General features: G+C 28.7%; 1 protein-coding gene across 4 annotated transcripts in view; it reads right to left on the reverse strand.

Annotated features, from left to right (window-relative positions):
• Positions 1-2,498: 2,498 nt before the first annotated feature.
• LOC129963507 (elongation of very long chain fatty acids protein AAEL008004-like) overlaps positions 2,499-24,641 on the reverse strand; it is a 40,347-nt gene continuing 18,204 nt past the window's right edge. For 2 of the 4 annotated variants that reach the window (XM_056077934.1, XM_056077935.1), the window contains exons 2-8: positions 21,208-21,369; positions 16,310-16,500; positions 11,538-11,615; positions 9,762-9,818; positions 6,823-6,928; positions 6,479-6,615; positions 2,499-4,427 (exon numbers count right to left, since the gene is read on the reverse strand). In XM_056077934.1, coding sequence (XP_055933909.1) covers positions 4,113-4,427; positions 6,479-6,615; positions 6,823-6,928; positions 9,762-9,818; positions 11,538-11,615; positions 16,310-16,500; positions 21,208-21,265 — 942 coding nt within the window. In that variant the 5' untranslated portion in view covers positions 21,266-21,369 and the 3' untranslated portion in view covers positions 2,499-4,112. Of the gene's footprint in view, positions 4,428-6,478; positions 6,616-6,822; positions 6,929-9,761; positions 9,819-11,537; positions 11,616-16,309; positions 16,501-21,207; positions 21,370-22,901; positions 23,011-24,641 lie in introns of those variants that run through there. The other 2 variants (XM_056077937.1, XM_056077936.1) reach the window with 2 other exon arrangements.

A 24,641-nucleotide genomic window follows, 5' to 3' on the forward strand; every position in this document is an offset into this window, starting at 1 on the left:
CCATGAAGAAAAGTCCACAAGTTCAGTGTTTCAGTATTCGGATATCTTTTTATTAATCTCTTGCAGGTCAGTAATCTGTACCTCTGCGTTGTACTTCCATTATCTTTTTTTTTTTAAAGCGACGTGATTTTATCTATTTCACGATTTGATTTTCCACTCCTAACTAATAGATTCGAAATGAAATTAGAAAAGATTTCACTTGCATTGTATAAGCATTCAACGATGATTTCCTAAATAATTTCGTAATATCTGAAGTAAACTTTTATTGCTTATTAACCGTAGTAAGCCATAAACTTTACTTTCTTCTTTTGACTTCATTCTCTTTTATAATATGTGATGATTTATTGTTGTGTAAAATATGCAACTATTCTCGTAATGTAATGCGTAATGTTATTATGTAACAATTATCTTTTGGACTTAAAAATCTTTATTTTTGACCTATTTAATATTCGGTGATTTTTTCGGGGCTATGCATTCGATTATAGTCAACTATTATCTATGAAAAACACAATGTCTTGGAAGTTCACGTTGTCTGTCTTGTGGCAAGTGTATGCAATCTAGATGATGATGTCGTTCCCGCGTTACCACGGAAAGGGGGTGCAGTAGCTTCTGAGGGTAAAGACCCCTGAGCACCCGAGGGCAGAAATCTGACATCTAGTTCATATGAAGAAGAAACTCACATATTCGCTTGCACAGCTACTTTTTACAGGGGGGCACATTCACAGATAGAACACAGATGAAGAACAACCATGTCTGAACCGGGATTCGAACCCGGGACGCCCAGATCACGGGGAAGATGCGCTACCCCTATGCCAGGACGCCGGCATGCAATCTAGATGCAAACAAAAATAAATATGTGCAAGGTGATCGACACCTGGAAGCAAGGGTGAAAAATTATGCGAACACAATAAATATGGACTTTCGTCGTAGCATTTCACATAATTTTAGGAATGCAAGTTTGGTATATTGATATTAATACATGTACATCTATTTCTTAAATATCTTTTGTTAAATATTACATAAAATTAGAATTTCAGTTAATTTATCACGGACTATTAGTTTCGAGCTATTTTTTTCCGAGGTCCTTTTGTCTGCTGCTATTTTTTTGGTCTATTTTGACAGGTCATGCCGGGCCTTTATTGAGCTTTCATATAGCTCGAATAAAAAACAAGTTAGAAAATACAACCATTTCAAGAGCTTGAAAATTTTGAATTTTAACCCTTTGTACTCGAATGGTGCCTCTCACTCACCCTTCAAGACGGTGCATCATTTTCACGTTTTATTTATTTATTTTTCAGTCTTGATTGTTAGAAACGCCTACAGAATGGTGAAAAGATGTAGATTACTTTTTCAGGAGAATTCAACTTAAAACAATGTATATTTATTTTTCAGAGCAATAAACACATCATTGTATTAGGTGAATAATTTTGCATTAAATTATTTTTCCGTGAGAAAAGGATTAAATATATCTCATATTCCATAATACATCAATCAATACACAACATTTAAATTTTTCACAACCAAATAGTTCTTTACTTCAGTATTTGATAGCTAATTAAATAGTAATGATGCAGAGAAGTGATTAAGAGATTCGAAATCTCTAAATGATCATGGATTTTCAGATTGCATTTAACGCATCATCTGACGAAATGCGTTATAAATTTTTAACTGAAAGCAAATAATCTAGTGAAAGATTTAAGAAAAATTACAGAATTGATAACATAGCTCATGAATTGAAGTTTGTCCAAAAGATGAAATTTTAAGATATCTTGTAAATAAAAGAATATCCTAATTTAATGGAACTTGGTAGTAGTAACAAAAAAGTCGTACAATACATAAATTTTACCAAAAATATGACATTAATATATTTCTGAGCAAAAAATTTTAATCGTTTTCGCTTTTTTTTTTTTTTTTTGGAACACGAATTCGTATAATTTATATATATATTTAATGCAATCGTTTTACCAATTTAGAAACATTCATAGCAGAAAGTTATCAATACCTCTTACTGAGAGAAGTTACTTTACACTTTACGTTAAAACCACATACTTGCATCGTCGGTGGATCCTTTTTGCTGTAAATCTGATTTTGAAACTAATATTCATCTAAGTAAATGTCATTAAATTTCATTTCTATTTTGTCTTCAAAACTTTTATTACAGTTATTAATCTTAGTACTAGTATATTATCGATTTTAGATTAAATTTTTCAATTATTGACTGGCTTTATTGGTTAATTTTTGCCTATATATTTTAATTCTAAATATTGTCGAAAATAAACCTGACTGATTGAATTAGTGCATTGATTAGGTTAACGTCTTCATGAAGCAAGGGAACTACTTTGGGGTGGAACTTGGTGTTTTAAACTGTTGTCTAACTGGATAGTGTATGCTTTTAGAATTGTAAAAGAATAATATTGATTCGATTTGCAATGTTGGGTTGATTGTTTGTATATCAGTTGAAAATATGGTTTCTATTTTCAATGCTAAAACAAAATCAATACGAGAAAAATTCTTTATTAACAGAAATACAAGAAATACACAACAGAATATAATACAGATTGACAGACTGAAAATGCATAATTGGTGTTTTCCATGAACAAGTCTGTCGCTTTTCACATATGAATAAATAGTTTTAAAAAAGAATCAATTTAAAAATATATAATGATTGAATTGGAAAAATAAAATTATATGTTTTTTATTTTATAATACAGATATTTAAAAATTGCCACATGATTCAACTCATCTACAACATAAAACCACCTAAAATTTTAATTAGACATATTAAAAACTTTAAAATTACTTCATGCAAGAAAAATGAGCCAAATAGAAATTTGCTCAATTTCATGTCTAATTTTTTTGATCAGCAATCACGAAATATAACTCGTATTTTGAACGATACGAATTTATTTGCATATTTATTAAAAGGCTATATATGCTTGAATGTAAAGAATTTTTGCAAATAAAAATTTAGAATTGAGACTTTAAAATGTTTTATTTTCTAAAGAAAGAGAAATTTAACTGATCAGTTTGCAAGAAGAAAAAAAGTTATAGAAAAAAAAAGTTAACGATTTTTAACAAAACTTTAAAGTAAATTAACTTTGTTAAATAAACTTAGATTATAAAACAGAATTCACTCATATTAATACAAGGAATTTTCAAAAAACAGAACAATTTGTAAAATATATCCATAACAAATTATATTAATATCCAGAAGGATTTTTCAAATAGGAACATTGAAATGTGTTGAATGCAATAAACGTATAAATTAAATGGTAATTGATGATTATTTTATAGTCCGTTATATAGATAAAATTTTTCTCCTAGACTAATATTAACAAATACTGGTATTTAAAATCCCTTTTTTTCTCTTATCAAAGTTTTAAAATTTTTACAAAAAAAAAAAGAGGAAATAACGTAATATAAATGTAAATTCTAAAAATATAGGTATTATAAAACAGTTAATCTTTCAAATTTAGAAATTCCATTTCAAAATGTTTTATCCGAAAAAAAACGTGTTAACATAAAATAAAAATTAATAATTAAATTTTGGCATACATTTAATAAACAAAGTACCAATAAAACTTAAATTATGTATGAACATGGAACATCTCGTAACGCATCAACCATATTACCATTTTTTTAACAAAAGAATAATACCTTTATTTACAAATAAACAAAAAGTAGAATCATTTCAAAATTCTATTACTTCTTTCGAAAGTTAGAAACAAAACTTCCATACAGATTTGCTTTCTAAACCTTTTCTATTTTGCATAAACTTCTTTTACATAATAGAATAGTTAACAAGTTTGGGTATATGTAAAACAGAAAATTAAGTTTAGCAAACATACAAACTTAAATATATGTACAAATTCAACATTTACAAAACCCAAAGTAATCACCTTTTATAATCAAACAGTTCGTAATGTCTTTAACGTACGAAATCTTAAAACACAATCAACAGCCGTACAGCAGACGATGCAAATGATTGTGACCCCTGAACTACAACAAGATATTCATAACAGTCACTGAAAGGTATAGATTAATACAAAACAGTCAATTGTTGCTTTCTCAGGAATTGTTGCTTTCGAAAATATTTAACAGTCTGTGTCCAACTATTGATCTTTCTTAACAATAGTCTTAGCGACTCCGTTTTGGACACCATTTTGTATGATGCCATTATTTCCTGAATGCAAGTTACCATTCTTCTCGGATGCTTCCTTTTCAGCCCTGAGTCGCTCATTTTTCTCATCCAAGTCCTTCTGTTTTCGAATGGCTCTCTTCTTGAGGTATGTATTTTGGAAGTAGTCGTAGAACATGAGCAGGAACAGGCCGGCCAAGAACATGTTCAAATAAATAATGAACTTGGATACTTTGCAGTTGCCAATCATCAGTGTCATCACATAGAAAAATACCATGACGAATTGGATCTGGTAAAGAAAATTTATGAATGTGCTTAATGAATTTGGAAAATATATAGTACAATACATATTCAATGACTATGATACATGCGACTTAACATTCTTAAACTACATGATAATCTCACTTGCAAGGAGCTCAAAGTTCACTTCTGCTGGGTTCCTTCGCACATTGGTATACCAGGAAATGAATTAGCAGACAATATAGCGAAATCTGCTACCAATATATTAAAATCTTCTATTCCATTAAAAGATATAAAAAGCCCCGTTAAATTCAGTCTGCATTTAAAATGGCAAACCCAGTGGAATCTTACAGAAGTCAATGAACTTCAAACAATAAAATACCTAATCTTCTGTTTGCCTAGTATAAAACTTGATAATTCTTATCAGATTAAGAATTGGCCAACACAGTTCGCACATAAACATTGCTGTTCGGAGGGGGGGGGACCCTCCCCCGATGTAGAGAATGTCAGTGTCCTATGACGGTTATACACAGTTTCATACAATGTCCACAATTTAATAATGAACGCATTCGCTGCTTTCATTCTCCTCTCATCCATCCCCATCTTTTTACTTTTAAAAAAATGATTGTTTTTTACTTTTTTGACGTGATTCTTAAATAACTTTTAGAATGTGTTTTACATTGTTACTAGTTTTAGTAGATTTTACGGGTTAGCAGGCTCTGGAAAACGACGCAATTCAGAAACAAACTTTTAAAATAAGATCAACTCTCACCATACGTTTGGCGTAGTTGAATCAAAAATGTTTCTTGCGCCAATAAATTCCATCAAACCAAACATTAAATGACGTATTATAAATTAAAAACAAATGATATTAATAACTAAACGTCATTAATTAATATAAGTGTAGAATGTCTATACGATTTGGGAATTATAACAAAAAGATACGTTCTGGTTTAGTTAGCCAATTATTGGAACCAGAATAAGAAATGATAAATTCTGTTGGCATTCTTGCTATCAGTGTTGCTTATTTGGCAATATGATATTCTGGCTCCAGTCGGGTGCTATAGATGCGACAAAAATTCTTCACAGATCTTCGATAACTGGTTCACGGAACTGCGTCTAAATAAGATAAATTGTGCTTCAAAACAAATGCACACATTTCTTGCTCTGCATCTTTTGTTTCAAGTTGCTAAACAAGTAAAGTGTTACTTAGTTATCCGTAGATTGTGTTTCAAGATGTATCGGAAAAGACGTTTAGGCTTCAAAAGAAAAGGTTGGCTTATAGTTCATTATTACCAGATTGGAAATGTATAAATTGTTTAACATATTTGTGTAAATTCATTCCAAACCTTAACAACTAGCAAAGAAGGTTTTGATGCAAAAATTCTGAAATTCAGTTGAAAATAAAAAAAATTTTCGAATTAGTAGAAACATGGTGCTATTAATGGAAAAATTATTTCGAAATATTTATAAATCAAGAATCATTTGATTACATTTAATCCTAGAAATCATGACTTTATCTTTCCACAAAATAATGCATGTTTTGAGTAGTTGCATACAATTTAGGAAAATTTCTTTAAAATTTTAATTTTTAAATTTCATGAAAAAATAACAATTAAAATGTATTATATGGCTACATTATGAATTAAATAACATCCCAGTGACACAAACCACATTATAATAATTCTGCAATAAAAAAAATCAATTTTTGCAATACAAAAAAAATATTTTGATAGCATTTTTAATGGTAAAATTATTCGTTCAACAGCCATCCTGGTATTTTTCCAGGTTTCCAGTTTAAATATTATTCTAATAGCGCTAGTGGTATATATTCGTATTTTTTAAATATATTTATCAAAAAGCATTTCAAAAGGAATTTCCCAAAACTAATTGTTACCTTTGCAACAGTCATGTGAAGCTTTTAAATGCAAATAAAAACTTGGAGACAAATGGCTATACGATGCATCGTAGGGTTAAGATGATATAAATTAAATATAAAAATGATTGTTTAAACGAAAATATCAATAAATCTGGTGTGTATTTCTTTTTGCTCAAAATGGAAAAAATACAAATTAAAAATTCATTAATAAAATTCCTTACCATTTGGAATGTTGTAAGGTACTTTTTCCACCACAAGTATTTCTGAACACTTGGTCCAAGAGCAGCCAGTCCATAATACGAGTACATAACAGTGTGAACAATAGTATTGATCAAGGGGAAGAAATAGTTGTAATTTCCTAGTTTGAAGATAAAGAAAAAATTAGACATCACAAAATTTGTTCTCTGATTATTTAAATGATTAGAAAATCTCTTCGTTTATAATATAAACTCCTAAAAACTGAATGTATTAACTTCGTTTTCTATAAACTTACATTACATTTTTTTTTAATTTTATGCGTCTTTGTTATAAATTAATATCTTTTTTGAGAAAAAAAATGACATACCTGGTTCAACTCTGAAGCCTCCCCAGACTGCAATGGGAACAACAGCGTGATGAACAACATGAAGAGTAGAAATGTGTTTGCTCTTTTTCCTCAACACGAAAAATATCTGAAAACGAAATAAATTAAAATTGTAATATTACAAATCAATGAATTTCTAATTAGCAAACGATTCCTGATCATATAATTTTTTTCAGTCAGTTTTTAATTCATGGTGAGAAGATGCGAGCTTTGCATTCCAGCAATCCTTATTATACCAGATTGCATTTTAACCCTTTACACTCTGATGTCGACTCTCGCTCACCATTCAAGACGGTGCGCCATTTTGATGTTTTATTTATTTATCTTTCAATTTTGATTGTTAAAAACGGCTACAGAATGTTAAAAAGATGTAAATTAATTTTTCAAAGAAATTCGACTTAAAACAATTGTGTGTATTTTTCAAAGCAATACACAAATCTTTGTATTAGGTGAATAATTATGCATCGAATTACTTTCGAGAGTGAAAAGGGTTAATTGTCTAGTTTCCATGGGATTTTGGTTAGTTGAACATCTCCCTTTCGAAGCTATACTAAAATTCTGGAATAGTGAGTCATTTTAAACGTTTCTTGATTCCAATATTTAAAATAGAATTATTTATAACATTTCAAGAAGTCGCACTCTTTTTTTTTTGGATAAAAGTATCATATACAATTATTTCACTTCTCAAAATGAGCTTTGTATTTAATGGATTACGCATCCAATTCCTTTTATGAGTGCAAAATCTCAATTTTGAATCTTGGTTGGATAATGAAAACGATACTTTGACGGTACTACTTTCCAAATAAATATTTGCAGCCCATATCAAGGAAAAAACATTTAGAGGACACCAAAACACTGTACAAGAAAAATTTCGTGCATTCGAATATCGAAAACGAGCTCATTTTCCGAAAACTTTTATCTGCCCCAATTTCCCCACCCTTAGCTCCCCGAAAAAATATAGGCTTTCATATTTCATCTACTTCAAATGTATATTCCTTTCAGATCTGGTTGTGGTAGGTGGGGTCAAATGCATAATTCCTGAATGTTTTTTTTTTACCTATATCGATTAATCACGGTTTCATACACCAGTTTGATTAAATCAGAATTGTGAATAATAATGATAATAAGTTTTAAAAACTACATAATCTCTTTATTCATTTTATTTATGTATACAAATTCGCGCCATCAACACATGAAAGGGTGCGATGGATCAAAAAGGCGCCAGTCTGCTTTAAAAAACTCATTTCTCAAAACCAAATTCAACTTCTCATTATATCGATGATAATGACGAAATTCAACTCATTAAAACATGCAATCCGTCTAACTGTTTGTCGTACAGGAAATGTCTTGTTCAAATTCCTTATTTTGGGTTAACGTTTGATTTTTGTAATCCTAACAATTTCTACAATATTTGTCGTTTGTAAAAAAGTTTAAGCATTTGACCGTTTCTTTTTATTATTATACATATAAAAATTAATGTAAACACTTTTTTACATATTTTGTTACGATTTTAGTGAAGTAAAATTAATGTTTTGAATTTAATGACCGGAACGGTTTAAGTAAGCTCTTAAAACTTCACGAAAAATGTGAAAATTCATTTTCGGAATTTCATTCATCAAATTTCTTACCATGAATACGAAGAAAAAAATTTTTTATTCGGAATTTCAAAATTTATCAGGAGAAACTAGAGTACCCCGACATTATTGAAAAATCTCTACATATATTATTACAATTCAGTTTTTAGCTTAGAAAAACTTGGCCTTATGTGATTCCAGTAATATATTAGTCGAAAGCAATAACTTTTTAACGCGTAAAAAAATTTCAAGATTTCGCTATACCTAAATGTAACCTGTTAATAGAATTTAACATTCTTAAAAAACAGACACCTTATTATAATTAAAATTTCATTTAGAAAAAATTTTGAAGTCTTTGAAATGCCGGAAAAAATTGATAATATCATTAAAAAATCAAACATGTCTTTAGGAGAAAAAAAATTCTAAAATTTAGTCTTTTGCATATGGTAAATTTATGATTCAAAAACTAACAAAACTCAACTAACTAGCAACTCATTTGTACTCATCAAGTTAATAATTTGAATAATACTCATATTTCTGAAAATTTAAATGAAACTGTTTTCTGAAAGAATATATATCTAATAAAGGTTTCAATGTTATACTGGGTTTTTTTTCTCTCATTTAGGACGTAATATCTTCTACAGATGTTGATACAATATTATAAAAGCCAAGAAGCAGAAAGACCACAAAAATCAAACAACACATTTCTTATGAAATAGGAGAAGAACTTTAAAAGTGTGTAAACATACAGAATGAAACAATGAACTTTAAAGCCTTATTATTTTTTTTGGGTGGGTGGTGGGTGGGAATATTAGATGTCGCGATATTGTCTTTAAGTGAATGTTAGATCCTCTCTTTTTTTACTCAGATGTTATTGAATTTTTGTGGAATAATTCTGATGTCGTTAAATACTTCTGAATAGTATCGACTTAATTTATGTAAAAATTTGAATGTAGAATTAACTGATAAAATTTAAAGTGACAAATAGTTTATAACTTACGCATGAATTACAGTTTTTGCAAATTTTAAAGAAAATCAACATCACCGGTTGAAACTCCAGACTATATTCGTTGTCAACAGTTTAACTCATTACTTCTCAATATATGTCCTGCATCATGCATTTTATTAACATTTCCATTGAAAAAAATGTAAGAACTATGGAATAAAGGACGTCGGTTCATTTAGTATACATAAATTTTTAAATCGAAGTAATGAAAATATGGATGTAGAAATCCGTATTCAAAAACTAGTACTATGTAAATACAATTTTTACTTCAAAAAATTTCAATTAAAATTGTCCTAGAAAGAAAGATTATCTTCCTGAGGTGTCAAAGATTTACAACTTACCGTATCGGCGAATTCAATAAATTTCATGAAGAAAAACCACCATCCAAGTTCAGCGAGCTGGAAAATGAAAAACCATTAAAATTATTATGCAATAATTTGACATCATTATTACAAAGATAAGTAAAAACAATTTGCAAAATATTTATGTCATAACAATTTTTTCCTATTGAATAAATAAAAACCTTGTATAACCCTTGTCTTGCATAACTTTACATCTAAATGTAAATTAAAAATTTGAAAATGTGATCGATTCATTTTAAAATTAAATACAATTTGTTCCAATATAAAATTAAAGCCAAATAATTGGATTCTACCATAAGAAAGCATTAAGACGGATAAAAGGTAATAAAAAACTTTAAAACATAATTTTATTGAAGTTGTCATCTACTAATTGTAAAGATGAAAGATATTGACATGCAATTACTTAATTTGGCACGTATGCACCTTGGAGTATGAAAATGTGCAGCTTGGAACTATTTTTTAGAAATTTTAAATAGAATTTTAATTAAACATTAAACGAATTTTTAGCCATTTCCCTGCGATAATTCTCTAAATATTACAGCACAAAAATAAATTTTCTGTCGTTTCAAAATTTGAAACTGCTTTTTTAATTATACCAATTTAATAGGTGTGCAAGGTTTTTTTTTTTTTTTTTTTTTTTTCAAAAAATTTGTCTAATTCTCAATAAACTGCTTTGTTGATCTGAAATTTAAACCGTTTTTCTCATTTCATTAAATACTTAATAGCAAGAATTTTCTCCCATTGGTGGAAGAAGAAAACTTTTACATAGTATTTGTGTAGTTTACAAGATAATTAAGCGAAGTTATAATAGAGCCAAATTAGAAAACTGTTTATCAAACGTGTTAACTAGTTCTATAACGTCATGGAAATGGTCTTGTAAGAAAGATTCATATACAAAATGAGCAAAGCTTATAAAAATAAATTGCAGTTTTAATATTTGACAATTTGACGGAATCGCGGACATGAAATTATTGAAACGATTTAACTAAAATTAAATATAATCAATGCCCCCGGTGAACCAAAGCTGGTCGCCAAAGGCGAGTAAACCAAGAATAAATATATATTCCTTAAAAAGATTGCTATCCTACCCCAATATAGGGAAAGATCTTTATGTTATTTGATAAAGATAAGAAAATAATTATTATATTAAGAAAAAGTGATTCATTTTCTCACACAAAAAGAAAAGGCCATTATAGTAATATATGAAAAGAAAAACAATTTGCCTCGAAAAATTATTTTATCACAAATGGTCAATTATTTGCATTATCTTGCTTCGATCTCTGACTGTTTAACTTCAAAATTAAGCAATGGTTAATATTTTTTAAATGCACTCGTTTTTAAATGCTTCTGCCTTTACGTATGATAGAAGCGGATGGATAGAAATAGAAAATGTGAGGAATACGCATTGCTACGAACAGAATGTTGTAAGGCTTCTTTAAGAGTACGAGTTAAACCTATTAAAATGCGAAACTTAAAAATATTTTATTTACATTTCTTTTCACTTCGAGATAAAGTTATTTAAAATATTTAATTGAAATTTGTAATAATCATTAATCCTAGCAAACCAACTATGGCCACCAATGACGGCTAGTTTTTTAAATAATTCCATTAACTATATATTTAAGATTCAGTAAATTTTCATTAAGATTCTTCAAATGCTAGATACTAATAGAACAGAATCCATGGAATTTGAAGCAAACCTATACTTTATGAATAAGATAATTCCGATGGTAAACAAAACTCTGGCTTACATACCCTTAAAGCATCAGGATCATTGTGATTATCTATTCTGCAGAACCATTTGCTTGTTGGCTTGAAAAGAATCCGGAATGACTGAAAAATAAAATTCATTTTTCATCAATGTTTATTTTTAATAATTAAAACTTATTATCTATTAACATATTTTTTAAAAAACAAAAATCCGTATCAGCTAATATATTTTTAAACTATGTAGGGTTTCTATTGAGTTTAAGGACTTCCCATTAGTCAATTAATTCTGTTTTATAAAATAAATTTAAGAATAAATACTAGTAAACTCAAACATATTTAAGATAAATTTGAAAATTAAAAATGTGAATTTAAATCATATTTACATACAATCGCACAACTAATATGAAATGTAACAAAAAGATTACATTTGTCAAATTAGAAAAATTATTTTTTCTTCTCAGAAATTATGCAACTTTCCGGAAAAAGGTTAAAAAGTGAGCAAAATTTGGCAGAAATAAAACTTCTATACGTCATTTCATTTTATCCACTTAGGCAGTTTACAACCGTTTCTAAATTTTTCATATGCAGTATCCTTTATATCAGTATCCACAATAGTTGTAAAATTGGTTTGGTTTGTTTTAGTGGCGCAAAAGCCATATTTGGCCATGCTGCGCCAAACGCATTATTTATCTTAATATACAATGTTTTAAGTAAGACATACAAAAAAAAACACATACAAAAAAAAACTACACAACAAACTCAGAGGAGCTTATCAATTCCTATGTCATGTAAAAACAAAAACAAATTTGGATGGGAATTATCTCCCAGCAAGTCTTTTAATTCAATGTTATTTTTACCAAAATGGTTTCGTCTAAATGTATTATAACTAGGGCATTGCACCAGAATATGCTTAATGGTTAAAAGACAATGACAGGTGGAACATGTAAAATTGGTGAATGGATCAAGAGGAGAGAATATTAGAAATGAAAAAAGTTTTTAGATGCCGTTATAGCAACATTTTCTAAGCATTTTATCCGGAAAATTGCAAAATAAGTCATTTAGCTGTAATTTGAAATAGTTAGCAAAACATTTTAAAACTAGCATTTGCATTTTCAGGCACAGAAATAAAAAATTCGATTTTAAAATTTTTACCGAAAAGTTATTAAATTGTTAATATTTACAATGCTTCAAAGTCCTTGTTAATGATAACCAAGTTTCAAAATTTCTCTAATAAAATGTTTGAATTTTTTTTTTTTTTTTTATAAAAAATATTTAGAACCAATCAGAAGAAACTTCGCAATTTCTTCTCTTGTTGAATGAGGATACAATTTATTTCCACCATTTACAATTTTTTATTGCTTGTAAAAGAAACTTCGTAAATTCATTTTTGTTGTTGTTGTAACTTTAGTACAATTCTTGAATTGCGACTCATAAGTATCTCAAAATCACAAATTTAGACTTCAGGGAATACATCTTCATATGAATATGTAAAATACGAAGGAGACATGGGCTAAAATTCCATATTATATTTGTGAAAAGAACAAAATGTATTTGAAAGTATCTGGAAGCAAATAACGTAAAAAAAAAAAAAAATATGAAGAGACATCTGGTAATTATCCCCTCCCCCCGCGCCGCCAAACGACAGTTTACAAAAGCCCTTTTTATTTAGGTATTAAAAGCAGAAAATTATTTTAATTGCGTTTATCACGATGGATTATTAAACAAAATCATATTCCTTGCTAATTCTTCAAAACTTGTCAAAGGCACGATATAAGCAATTGTTTGGTTAAGTTCATTTCTTGGCTTAAGAACTAGTGTTGGTAAAGTTATACAAATCAAATTTTATAAAATATAATCATATAACTTTCAATCTGCCAAATGGGAAAAGTAGTAAATCTATAAACTTAATACTCGGAAACAAGAAATATCATCCTAGCATTACAGTGTTAATTTTACCTTAAAATGATTGTGAAATGATGATTCAGACAAAACGTTCAACTCTTTTCTCAATTTATTTCTCACAACTTATAAAAAAATTAATCATTCCGTAATGTTCATAAGACAGAAAGGAAACTAGAACTCTAATGCCAATAGATAATGAGCTATTTCAAAAGAATCTCATTTTTAATACATTACAGGCATACCACATCATGAATCCCTCATCATATATAAATGAGCGAGCAAATGACAAGTTAATGGCAAGTTCAATTACCTAAATACCAGTATTTGAAAAATACGCAATTATTACAGGAAAACGTATTCGACAAAGGCTTAAACTTAATGTGGCGTGAGCAAACTGTACCAATGCCTTGAATTCGTATTAATAATGCTACTTTCATTAAAATGTGCGTTGAAGCCAACGAAGCGGATATTTACTATGTCTACCTGATTCTGAAAGAAATTAAATCGCGGAGGCGATCTAAGTTTTCAACTTTATAGCTATTAATAAAGAAATTTGTAAATTATATATATTTACAAGTAATATTTTACAAAATCAACATTATATTGTCACACTTTCTTTAAAAAATTATTCCAACTCATACATTTGAAATATAATGATAAAGCAAAATTTTTATCCGCACACGTGACCTTATTCGCATTTGTCCGAGAGCAAATCTGAGAACCGGTTCATTGGCTACAACATGTGAAAATAGAAATAAAGTCTTTAACTAGAAATTATGTTTTTCTTGCTATATGTAATAGTTGAAAAACTTTTCTACTCCGTCTGTTTTTATCAGAATAAAAATAAATTAACTATGAAAATTCAGACAAAAATTATTGAAATTACAGTTTGAAGACTGCTTTTTTTATATATCAATTAAAAAGTTATTCAGTTGCCATTTCTGATTTCAAATTACTTGCTCATAATTTTTCTCTGATTAATGTTGCTCAAAGCATTAAATAATTTGCTTGATTATATATGAGAAATGATTAAAAGAATCCGTAATCGTTTCATAACACAAATATTTAAACACTCTAAAAATAAAATGAAATGGGAAAAATCATTAAAAATTCCCGAAATAAAAAAAATGAATGAATACTATTTCAGCCATGCATCAAAACTATAGAAGTTGTCTTGATTAATACCTATATTTTGACATCTCAAATATCATGCGTAGAAACAATTTTAATAATTCAAACTTCAGCTAATGGATTAATTCTTTTATATATTTGACTTCCTACAAATAAGTTGATGATTCGATTTATGGAATTTGAAAAATGTTTTATGTACAAAACATTTTTAAGACAAGATTTCAAAATCAAATATTCTCTACATTTTCCCCCCATAAGGTCTACTTAGGACTTACTATGCCACTAAATTCTTATTTAAATCTAAAGCATGTATTAAAAAAGTAATTAAAGTTTGTCTTTTTTTTTTTTAATGTAAAAATCAGTTTTCCTTCATGCTTGGTTGGTCAAAATTCCAATTCGCATAGAGTTCAGTTAAACTAATGTCGCAATTTGAAGATGAGACTATTTTGAAATGGGACCTTTAAATCTGAGTCACAATCAAATACAAATAACAACATTCTAGACAGCACGTTCTTCTCAAAAATGCCACATCACTCCAACGGCTGAATAAAGTTTTTAACTTGCACCACACACCATAATCCCGACTAATATTTGATATAATCACTTTCAGGGTCTTTGAAATTCCAGTCCAAATGCCGTCAACTTATGACAAGGAAACTGATGTATTATTTTCAGCTGCAAAAATATTTCTTGTATTTAGTTAATCGTTAGGAAAAATCGGTTAATATTTTAATTTAAAAATTTGAAAAATATTTTATATTTCTTAAAATCAACAAGTATTTATGTTTAATTAATGTTTCTATAAAAAAAGATGCAAAGAATAACTGTTTTAGCTATTGATAAGATCACATACAAAATTTCATCTACTTAAGTCATTGCATTTCTCGATTATCCGATTTGCGTATATGCGAAAGTAGAAACAGATGGTCAACCTTCTTAAGGATTTCATTCAAATTTTGATATAGATCTGCATTTTACATATTGGAACTGCGTACCAAATTTTATTTACCTAGTTCTATGTTTTGTAATTATTCTGTTGATTTTTTCGGGTAATCGGGCGGATAGACTTTCTCTGAATAGTTTTCTTTAAAAGTTTGACAAATACTCTTCAAATACTGGTGGTTTCGTTCATTGCGAATTCTACCTCTTACTTTCATTATATTCGAGTGTCTAAATTTCCAACCCATTTCGAATATCCTAAAGCAATTAAATTTTTTTCTCATATCTCAAAATTTCAAGAGTTACGATTTCTTAATCCAAGTTTAAGCCAAGAATCTTTTTTATTAATAGCGGATAATTTCAAAGACTAATTTTAAATATTTTTGAGCTTAATTTTGAATAAAGAGGGACAACCGCTTTTTACACATTTTGGATTTCATTTACTATTTTGAAAATGCCATGACTAATTTTCTTCCAATTGAACTGAAGTGGAAATTATGTAATGCTGGCTTGATTTTGGTTTTTAGAAAAAAAAAAAAAGGTTTAATCTTGAACCATTTGAACTCATGTGGAACTGATGATTTTTAGATAATATATCTTGAATGATAATTAAGAATAATTCCAATAAAATTACATAAGCGAGCTAATTTTTTTCTTCCTTGTCTGAATCATTGCGAAAATAATATTTTTTAAAAGAATTTTCCAGGTGATTGGACACAACATAGAACGGAAACTGAATACATTCTCATACGTGGATTACCTAGATTGTTTGTTCTAATTCCGTGTTTAATTAACTAAAAAGATTGTAATGACCTGAGAAATTCAAAGATGAAAGTTTTACTTACCTCCAATAATAAATAGAAATTTGTGAATACCAGCACCAGGTTATATAAAAACATCGGATATCTGAGGTCATATGGCTTCTTGTCCATCATCCAGGCGGGACCAATTTTCTTAACAAATAGCACATATAATATGACTAACAAGAAAGTTGGTCCTGGTCCTTCCATGAGAGGCCATTTGGTTACTCGAGGATCTAAAAATAATAAATTTAAAGTCTTAAAAAGTAAATTACCAAGGCTAAGAATGCAATAAATAATTTCAAAGAAAAAAAAAGGATATATTCACTTAGGCAAAAAGGCTTACGGAAAGTCAGACTTGCATTTTAGATATCCAAAAATGAATTTTTTAATATCCAAAAAGGCTTCGCAAGTCCCTTAAGGGCGCGGACGTACAATTACATATGCAATGATTTTAAATAAGATAAAATCTTGTTCTCAGGTTGTCTCTCTCTTAAATCCATGTTACGGTTAACTAATCATGCATGATGCGTGCATGCATGTCAAATTTGTATTACGATATGATGATTAAGTGTCAGCTTTTTATTATGGAAAAACAATCCGTGAATAAAATCTTCAGGATTGTATTTTAGTGCTTCGATTTTTATTTATATATCTAGGTTTGGTTTCACTGCAGAAAGATCAGACTTGCTGCACTTTTAGAAAGATAAATTCCATAATTTAAAGTTTCAATTTTTTTTATCACGATATCCATTAAATTCAAGGAATTTCTAAGTAATTATCTTGTGATCTATTTCTTAATACAACAAAATTTCTGAATATATCTTGCAAGCTGTTGCAACTACCTATAAAACCTTATCAGTTTGCATAAATTCGCATCTCAATTCATGTTATCAGTCTAGTCTAACCCAGATTCTAATATTATGCACTACTTTTATCAACAAGATAATACTTATATTAAAGCATTTTTAATGTCAACTTTTACATTACGCAATTATTTTAATTTTGTTTTTATATAACTAAATTAAAGGTTCATGCATCTACAAAGCTATATAATTTTAATATAGATTTCATGAAAGCACAAATAGGTTCTGTGTAATTTCATGAATTTTTTTAAACCTCAAAAAGTGATATATAATTTCTATTGATACAAATTTGTCTTTTATAGTAACTATATCTCTTCTGTACTAATAATAGTACAGAAGAGATAAAATACATGTGCGGGTATGCATGTGTGTTAGCACTTTACAGGATGGACCGTTGGACTTGTAGCTAACAAATTAAGTACAAATGCGCTTTTCAGAATGAGAATGTCTAACTAAGAGCGATTTTTAAAAAAAATGATTAGAATTTTAATTAAAAACTAAGCGAAATTTCGTCGTTTTTCCCATTGTAACTTACGAAAATATTACAGTACAAAAACAAATTTTACATAATCTTAAAATTCAAACACTTGTTTTTTTTTTTAATTATATTAATTTGTGCAAAGTTTTCCTAAATTTTGACAAATTTTTAAGATTTTTTTTTTGTTTAATATTCAACAACAGACTGCATAGTGAACTCTGAAAATCTAACCGTTTTCATTGCTTTATCAAATATTGAAACATGAGATTTTTCCAATGTTGAAAGCTAAAGAAAAAACATTTACTAACGATCCGTGCTCTTTATAAGACGACTACAAAAGTTATACTTTCGCGAAACATATCGTGAAAGTTAGAAGATGAATGAACCAGACATTTGCATTTTTAATAGAGCTAGGACGGTCTTCATTAAACTTTTCTGCATTAGAAAGGTTCATGTATTTAATAAACAGAACATATGCAAGGCAATTAAAATAATATAGGTTTAATACCGCCAATACAGGTTTAACCAATATCTCGCCAAAAGCAACTAGTTCCTTAATAGTGATGTTAATTTCCTAGTAGCAAAAAATATTTCGACAATAACAAATGTTATTTAAATCTAAAACATAGAAACCTATTCTAAACCCCAGAGCAATTAATCAATCAATCACGCATGCATCACAACAATCATGCCAAACAGGAAATAGCGTTACGTCACAAAATGTATTGGTCTGCATTGAGAATAAATATGCAAGACCGAAAACAAGTTATTACAGAGAAAATGTTTTTAAAAACTTGAGAACCTGTTTCCTTCATTTTATTCCCATCGAGTACAAATGAGAATATATAGGAAATAGCCTTGAAGTTCGTTGCATCTAATTGCTTCCGTTACAGTTATTTTTAAAATTAGAATCTGACAGCGACAGTAAGAAGATGCGTCTCAATAAGCTCGATTGAAGCGGGATTTCTTTTCAAAACCGAAGAAAAGCCGAGTCATCTGCCCCATTTATAAATGACCTTGAGGCATCAAGAATCGAAAGTGTTGCCTATTTTACCGTCTCGTTGTGATTGGCATTTCTCATATTAGCATCAAGGCAGCGCGAACAAAAAGATAAACTTATTTTAGAATATTTCAGATAAACTTATTTCAGGACATAAAAGTTACAAATCATAATATGCAGAATTGGAATTTGAAATTTCATATTCATTTCTCAAATAAATAAAATTCCAGTTTTCAAGCAAGATTATTCAGATGCCATCTTGAAGATGAAATTTATTTGTTTTGTAGAATAAAGAAATTTAATAGACTGTTTAATAGAAAGCTAAATATAAGTTCCAAAATAATATACTTAGAAACTAATTGCATAAAATTGTAAAATTCAGTTAGTTATGTAATTAGTAATATGATTTAACCCATTCTTGTGGAATAATGAGCTACACTCGTGATACACGACTGAAACCAAAATGCACAGTAACGAGTTGGACTCGTTCACGTGTCGAGTTACTTTACGCGTAAGTTAGCAAATGTAGCAACTGATTTTAGTTATTTATTATCTTTTTTTATATAATTACAAAATTGTTTATCATGAACTAAGTATGAATAAGCCTAAGAATAATTGGAAGATTATAATCACAGTAGCAATGAATTTTAGTTTTTAGCAAACGCACAAAAAACTTGTTCGACGTTTAACTGTAGAAGATTCTATGGTATGAGAAATGTAACTGATGCATCAGCAGGTAAAAAGAATCTTAATTATTACTCAGAATCTTAACAGGTTATTCATGTTAAGAGCAGGTTCAATAAGTTAAGAATCCTAATTATCCCGATACATTTTATCAGGGTTTCTGCTAAAATGTATCGAAATTGAGCAAAGTATTTTTCATTTTTCCCATTTTTCATATAAATTGTGTTAATCTACATATTCTTTAAATCAGGTTTCAGATTTTTTTTTGATGCTTGTTACTACACTATTATAAAATTACAATTCACTTCTTGTCTATATTATATACAAAATGAATGCCAGCGAAAGGTTAAAAAAGAAAGACTATTCCTTGAAAGAAACTAAAATGTCCTTTGGTAGTGTTCTGCGAGTTATATATAAATCTCTTGCAAATTTCTAAATTGTTCTTAAAATTTAATTTTAAAAGAGATCTGGTGATAAAACGTTAAAAAAAATTCGATCTTTCCTTACGTTATTCCGATCCTTTATGAAACTAGATTCTTTTTTTCCCCTGTGATGTCATTTAAAAAATCTCCATAACAAAGCTTTCATAACGAAAATTTCTATTTCTTATTCGAATTGAGCAGAATTGTTCATGTTCCCTTTAAAATGAGTACTTTACAAATATTCTACATCTCCTTTTCATCATTAGCCTTCATTCATCATCTTTAAGGTAGATTTAACGTAGGATATAAAGACTTTTCCCAAGTGATTTAAAGTTTGTAGAAATATTTGAGTTTCCTTCCGCATAAAGGTTACTTTAAAAATGAAAATATTATGTTGCATTATGAAGATAAAATCTGACTGAATAATAAATTGCATTTAACTATATCTCAGAATTAATTCAATCAAATTCGAATGAAAAAAGGTTATATCTAATTTTTAAAGATTTAGATTTCTTATTAAAATATAAAAAAAGCAACTGCATATTAAAATTTTCTTAAAAATCAAATTAAAGTAGATAATATAGAAAATTGCGGCAAACTGGACAAGAATAATAACTTTCACTGTTACTGGTTATAAGCGATATTTTATATGTATATTCATTCATAAGTTTAATTCATTCATTTATGCCCTGCCAGTAAATTGAGCGAAAATTCTATACATTCCGATCAGATTCGATTAAAAAGGGCAATGTTCTTTTATTTCAAAATCCATTTAAAAACAATATATTCCATACTTATATTTTATATATTTGCATTAAATGTATACAAAAACATCTTGCTAAAAACATTTCTTTTATAATTAAAAGGACAGTATAGATGAAACTAATGTACTCCTTTATACTAATACAAAAAGTTAAAGCTATTTGTTGAATATTCATAAATATTATAGATTTATGTGATGTTATATTTAATATGGGGCTATATTGAAGCTTTAGAGCCAAGGAAATATGTACTCTGAATGATTTACGTTAATTTTAAGAAGTGGGATGTTTTCCCAGAGTTGTTCCAGATTATTCTGAACGCTTAGTAAAAAAATATAAAACTAAAGTTTTAACACTGCAGTTCTGAACCTGATATTTCCGCACTATCTTATCAACTAGAGTAAAAAAAATAAAAAAAGGCGCGAAAATGAAATAAAAAATGGCAACAAGATCTGAAAGATTAGAAACAGATTTATTGAAAGAAAGAACAAGATTTATTTTCAATAAAGTAAGGAAATGTTTATTCTGCTGTTATAAAAATATGAATATAATTGTTTATAAATATGATAGCCTTTACACAACTGTTTTGATATTAATTTCAAAATTTATGAACAATGTATTGGAAGGCCACGCAACATAAAGCAATGTAAAAAATTCAGATATTGAAGACATCCACTTTTAATAAGATTTTTTTTCTCTATTGAAATGGAAAAAATATACAGAAAAACTTACCTCCATTTGCCATGTACTCATCGTAGACATCCGACACTGATTTCACCAAGGTAGTCATGATGAGAATTTACAGGAAATCGTTCGAATGAAGAGACTAGTGAACTGCAGAAAACACGAGTGAATCGGCAACTGCCTAGCGCACAGCCAAAACTAAGAGACCGGCTGAAAAAAAAAGAGAATATTATATCAACAAAATCAGGCTGATTCAAGAATTTACACTATGGCCTTGCTCAACACACCAGTCGAACCAGGATTAAATACATATTTTCAGAAAGTAACTGACACACTTGTCACCGGAAAGCTAGAAATGCCATTGCAGATCACTGAATTAACAAGCTATCAATAGAATTTAAGATAAATCTCAAGCATGAGTGGTTTTAAGTTGCATCATTTTACTTTCTCTATAGTAGGAGACAAGATTTAATAATAGAACTTAAAGAAGAGAAATAGAGCAGAGATTGCCTTACACGATTTATAGCACGAACAAATGTTGGGTAAGTTTTGACTGATTTTTAAATGAAATTTTAAGCTGAGATCTGCATTCATAAGATATATTTTAATGCTAAATGAAGTTGCACAAAAACTCCGTCATGGATCATTGAATATGAGCCGTATTTCGATCCGATATACCGTGCAGCCAAATAAATCCCATTACACATAGAATATCAACATTTTTAATTTGAATAACAAAAAAAATAATATAATTTGTAACAAAAATATAGCTTTTAAGAAAATTTGTAAATATTTTTATAGAATTAAAATTAATGAAGCCAAATTAGATCCATGAATCTCGAAATATTTTTCGTCTTTAATATTTCTAAATACTTTGAAAAATTAGCCTTGAACTAAAACTCAAGATCTATAATTTTGAGTGACAGAAAATTAAGGCAAGGGAATGACTTGGAAAAAGCATTTAGATCGTTTTAATTGAAACAATTAGGTCCTTATAATATTTCTTTAAATTGTATCTGCATGCAACTAGTGCCGAAATAAAAAAAAAAACCTGTCCTATGTATATTTAGAAATAAATCAATTCTGAAGGGGGGGGGTAGACATTACAACAAAGGCATTAAACATTACAGTATGCATAGGAAATAAAAATTAATATCAGCATGAAAATGAAAAATCGCATTAAAATTCATATCCGAGTTAGGAAAAATCATATTAGTAAATCAAAATATCCAATAGTTCATGATAATCAAAGACGGAATTTTAATTGCCATAACTATTCGACACTTTATTGAAAATATCCGATTTTAGAAATGTATACCATATTTTATCGCACAAAGATTAGAATAAGATGTGTGTTTAAAAAAAGTTAAACTTAATTGCACATATTTTTAAAAATTTTAAAAATTATGTTTCAAGTTACAGCAATGGTAATAAAGGTAAATTTACGTTAGTTCATAAAATTGATTAAAATCTTAATTGTAAAGAAACAAATATTAATTTTTTTATATAAAAATTAGAATGGGCGATTCTTGTTTTTATATCGAGTCGTAATATTTTAAAAGTTATCATTTCTACTAGTTAGAATAGAAAAAAAAAATTAAACTAGTAATTATATTTACAAATTAGCGGTTAGTTTCCAGTTTATTCCCACACAAACCAAAATAGTAAAAATAACAAATCAAGTTTGCCCTTTCACTTAATGCACTTAAAAAAAGAAAAGAATCGATTAACAGCTTTTACTCACGGTCAACCACCGTCCTGCCCTTCAAATTCGTGTTTCTAGACTGATTCGCAAATTCGTAACTGAAGAAGAAACACAATGAGCCTTGTTTTTGCCAGGGGAGGGAAATTCTCGAAAATCAGAAAAAAAGCATGTGCGTCATAAGGGTTGGGGAAATCATTGAAGAAAGGGTGATATTCTCGAATAACCCTATAGAGGCGAAAGGGTGGGTTTTCTCCAAGCCGCATCACGTCAAACAAGTCCCAAACCAATTTTGCCCGAGGATCCTTCTTGATGTAGTGTCTGACAGTCGATCTTTCATTCTGGCCGGCATGTCATAGCACCATTCCTACCCGGGGGAAGGTCAACACACATAGTCCAAACTTCATCAACCACTCCACGTGCTTTCAGGTGCTCAAAGATTTATAAATTAGAGTAAACAAAGACGGTCGAGTCAGACTTGTTTTTCCTCTGCTCTTTTTGTAACAAGGCTAGGCGAAGGAAAATTGCAATGAGAAAGCTCGTATCAAAACTCCATGGGGATGCCCTTGCATGAGCATCAAGAAGTGCGAAAATGGTACCAAACACGTGAATTTGATGTCACGTTGTGCAATAAAACTTGCAAGTATTAGGTCAGAGCACATTAGGGTGTACAGCATGCCTTATGCAAGAATGTCTTAACAGAAAATATACGCAAATAAACTGAAATCAAAATCAGTAGGCAGATTACTTAAACTAGAGTGCATGTGGTTTGACATAACACTTTGCCGAACAGGTGGTCAAGTGCCATTATATGATTGATGAGTGCAGAGAAGGACGCTTTATTTTCTTTCTTTTACACTTCCTTCCGTTCTAGTTAAACTTTTTCTAATGAAACTTCAAAGTTTTTCTCCCACCAATACGAAAGCGTTTCCAAGAATTTCTTCAACGAATCAAAATTGTGCATGAAAACTATTTATGATGTCTACTAGAATGTCTTGTATCTTAAATAAAAGACACAAAACATTCTTTTCATACCATGACGGTGTAGATATCGATTCAACTTTGTATTCTAAGTGCATATTTTAATGTAAATATTATATATATATATATATATATATATAATCCATATTACGTAATGAAAAATTCAAATAAATTTCAGTCTTAAGCTTTTAATAGAAAAATATTTCTTCGATGCGTTTTAAGAATCCTTAAGTGTCGGAATGCATTAACACTCTTGAAGAAAAGGTTCTTAAGGTCTAGCTTAACTTGATAATAGCTATGTGACTGCAAATATAAAAATTAACTTCAGATATAAATTCAAAAGCTTAAAAATAAAAATGAATTAATAGTAGAAATCTTTAACTGCATAAGTCAAAGTTAAAAATCTTGCAATTACTGGAAGAGTAAAAACTCGAACATTAAGTAAAACAAAAGACTTAAGTAACCAAATAATGTTAAAATTAGAAAAAAATTTGCATTTACATTTAATTTCATTTTGATAAAATTAATATTTCTTGAAAAAATTAATATATTTCGTATTTTTATTTAAAACTTGCTTTTACTTTGGAAAGTTATGTAAAAATGAAGTTTTAGCAATTACAATTTTCTTATTAAAAACTGAAGAATTTAAATATTTTTTTTCCTATATTCCTTATATTGAGCACAATTTGTCATAACTGCGGTTCACATTTTTAAAAAACGAGAAGCAGCATAAAATAAACGTCATTAAAATGCTACAATTATTCACAATTAAATAAGAAAATTTCCGTTTCTTCCTAAG

The sequence above is a fragment of the Argiope bruennichi genome, chromosome 3 (assembly GCF_947563725.1).
Source record: "Argiope bruennichi chromosome 3, qqArgBrue1.1, whole genome shotgun sequence".
Taxonomy (NCBI): Eukaryota; Metazoa; Arthropoda; class Arachnida; order Araneae; family Araneidae; genus Argiope; species Argiope bruennichi.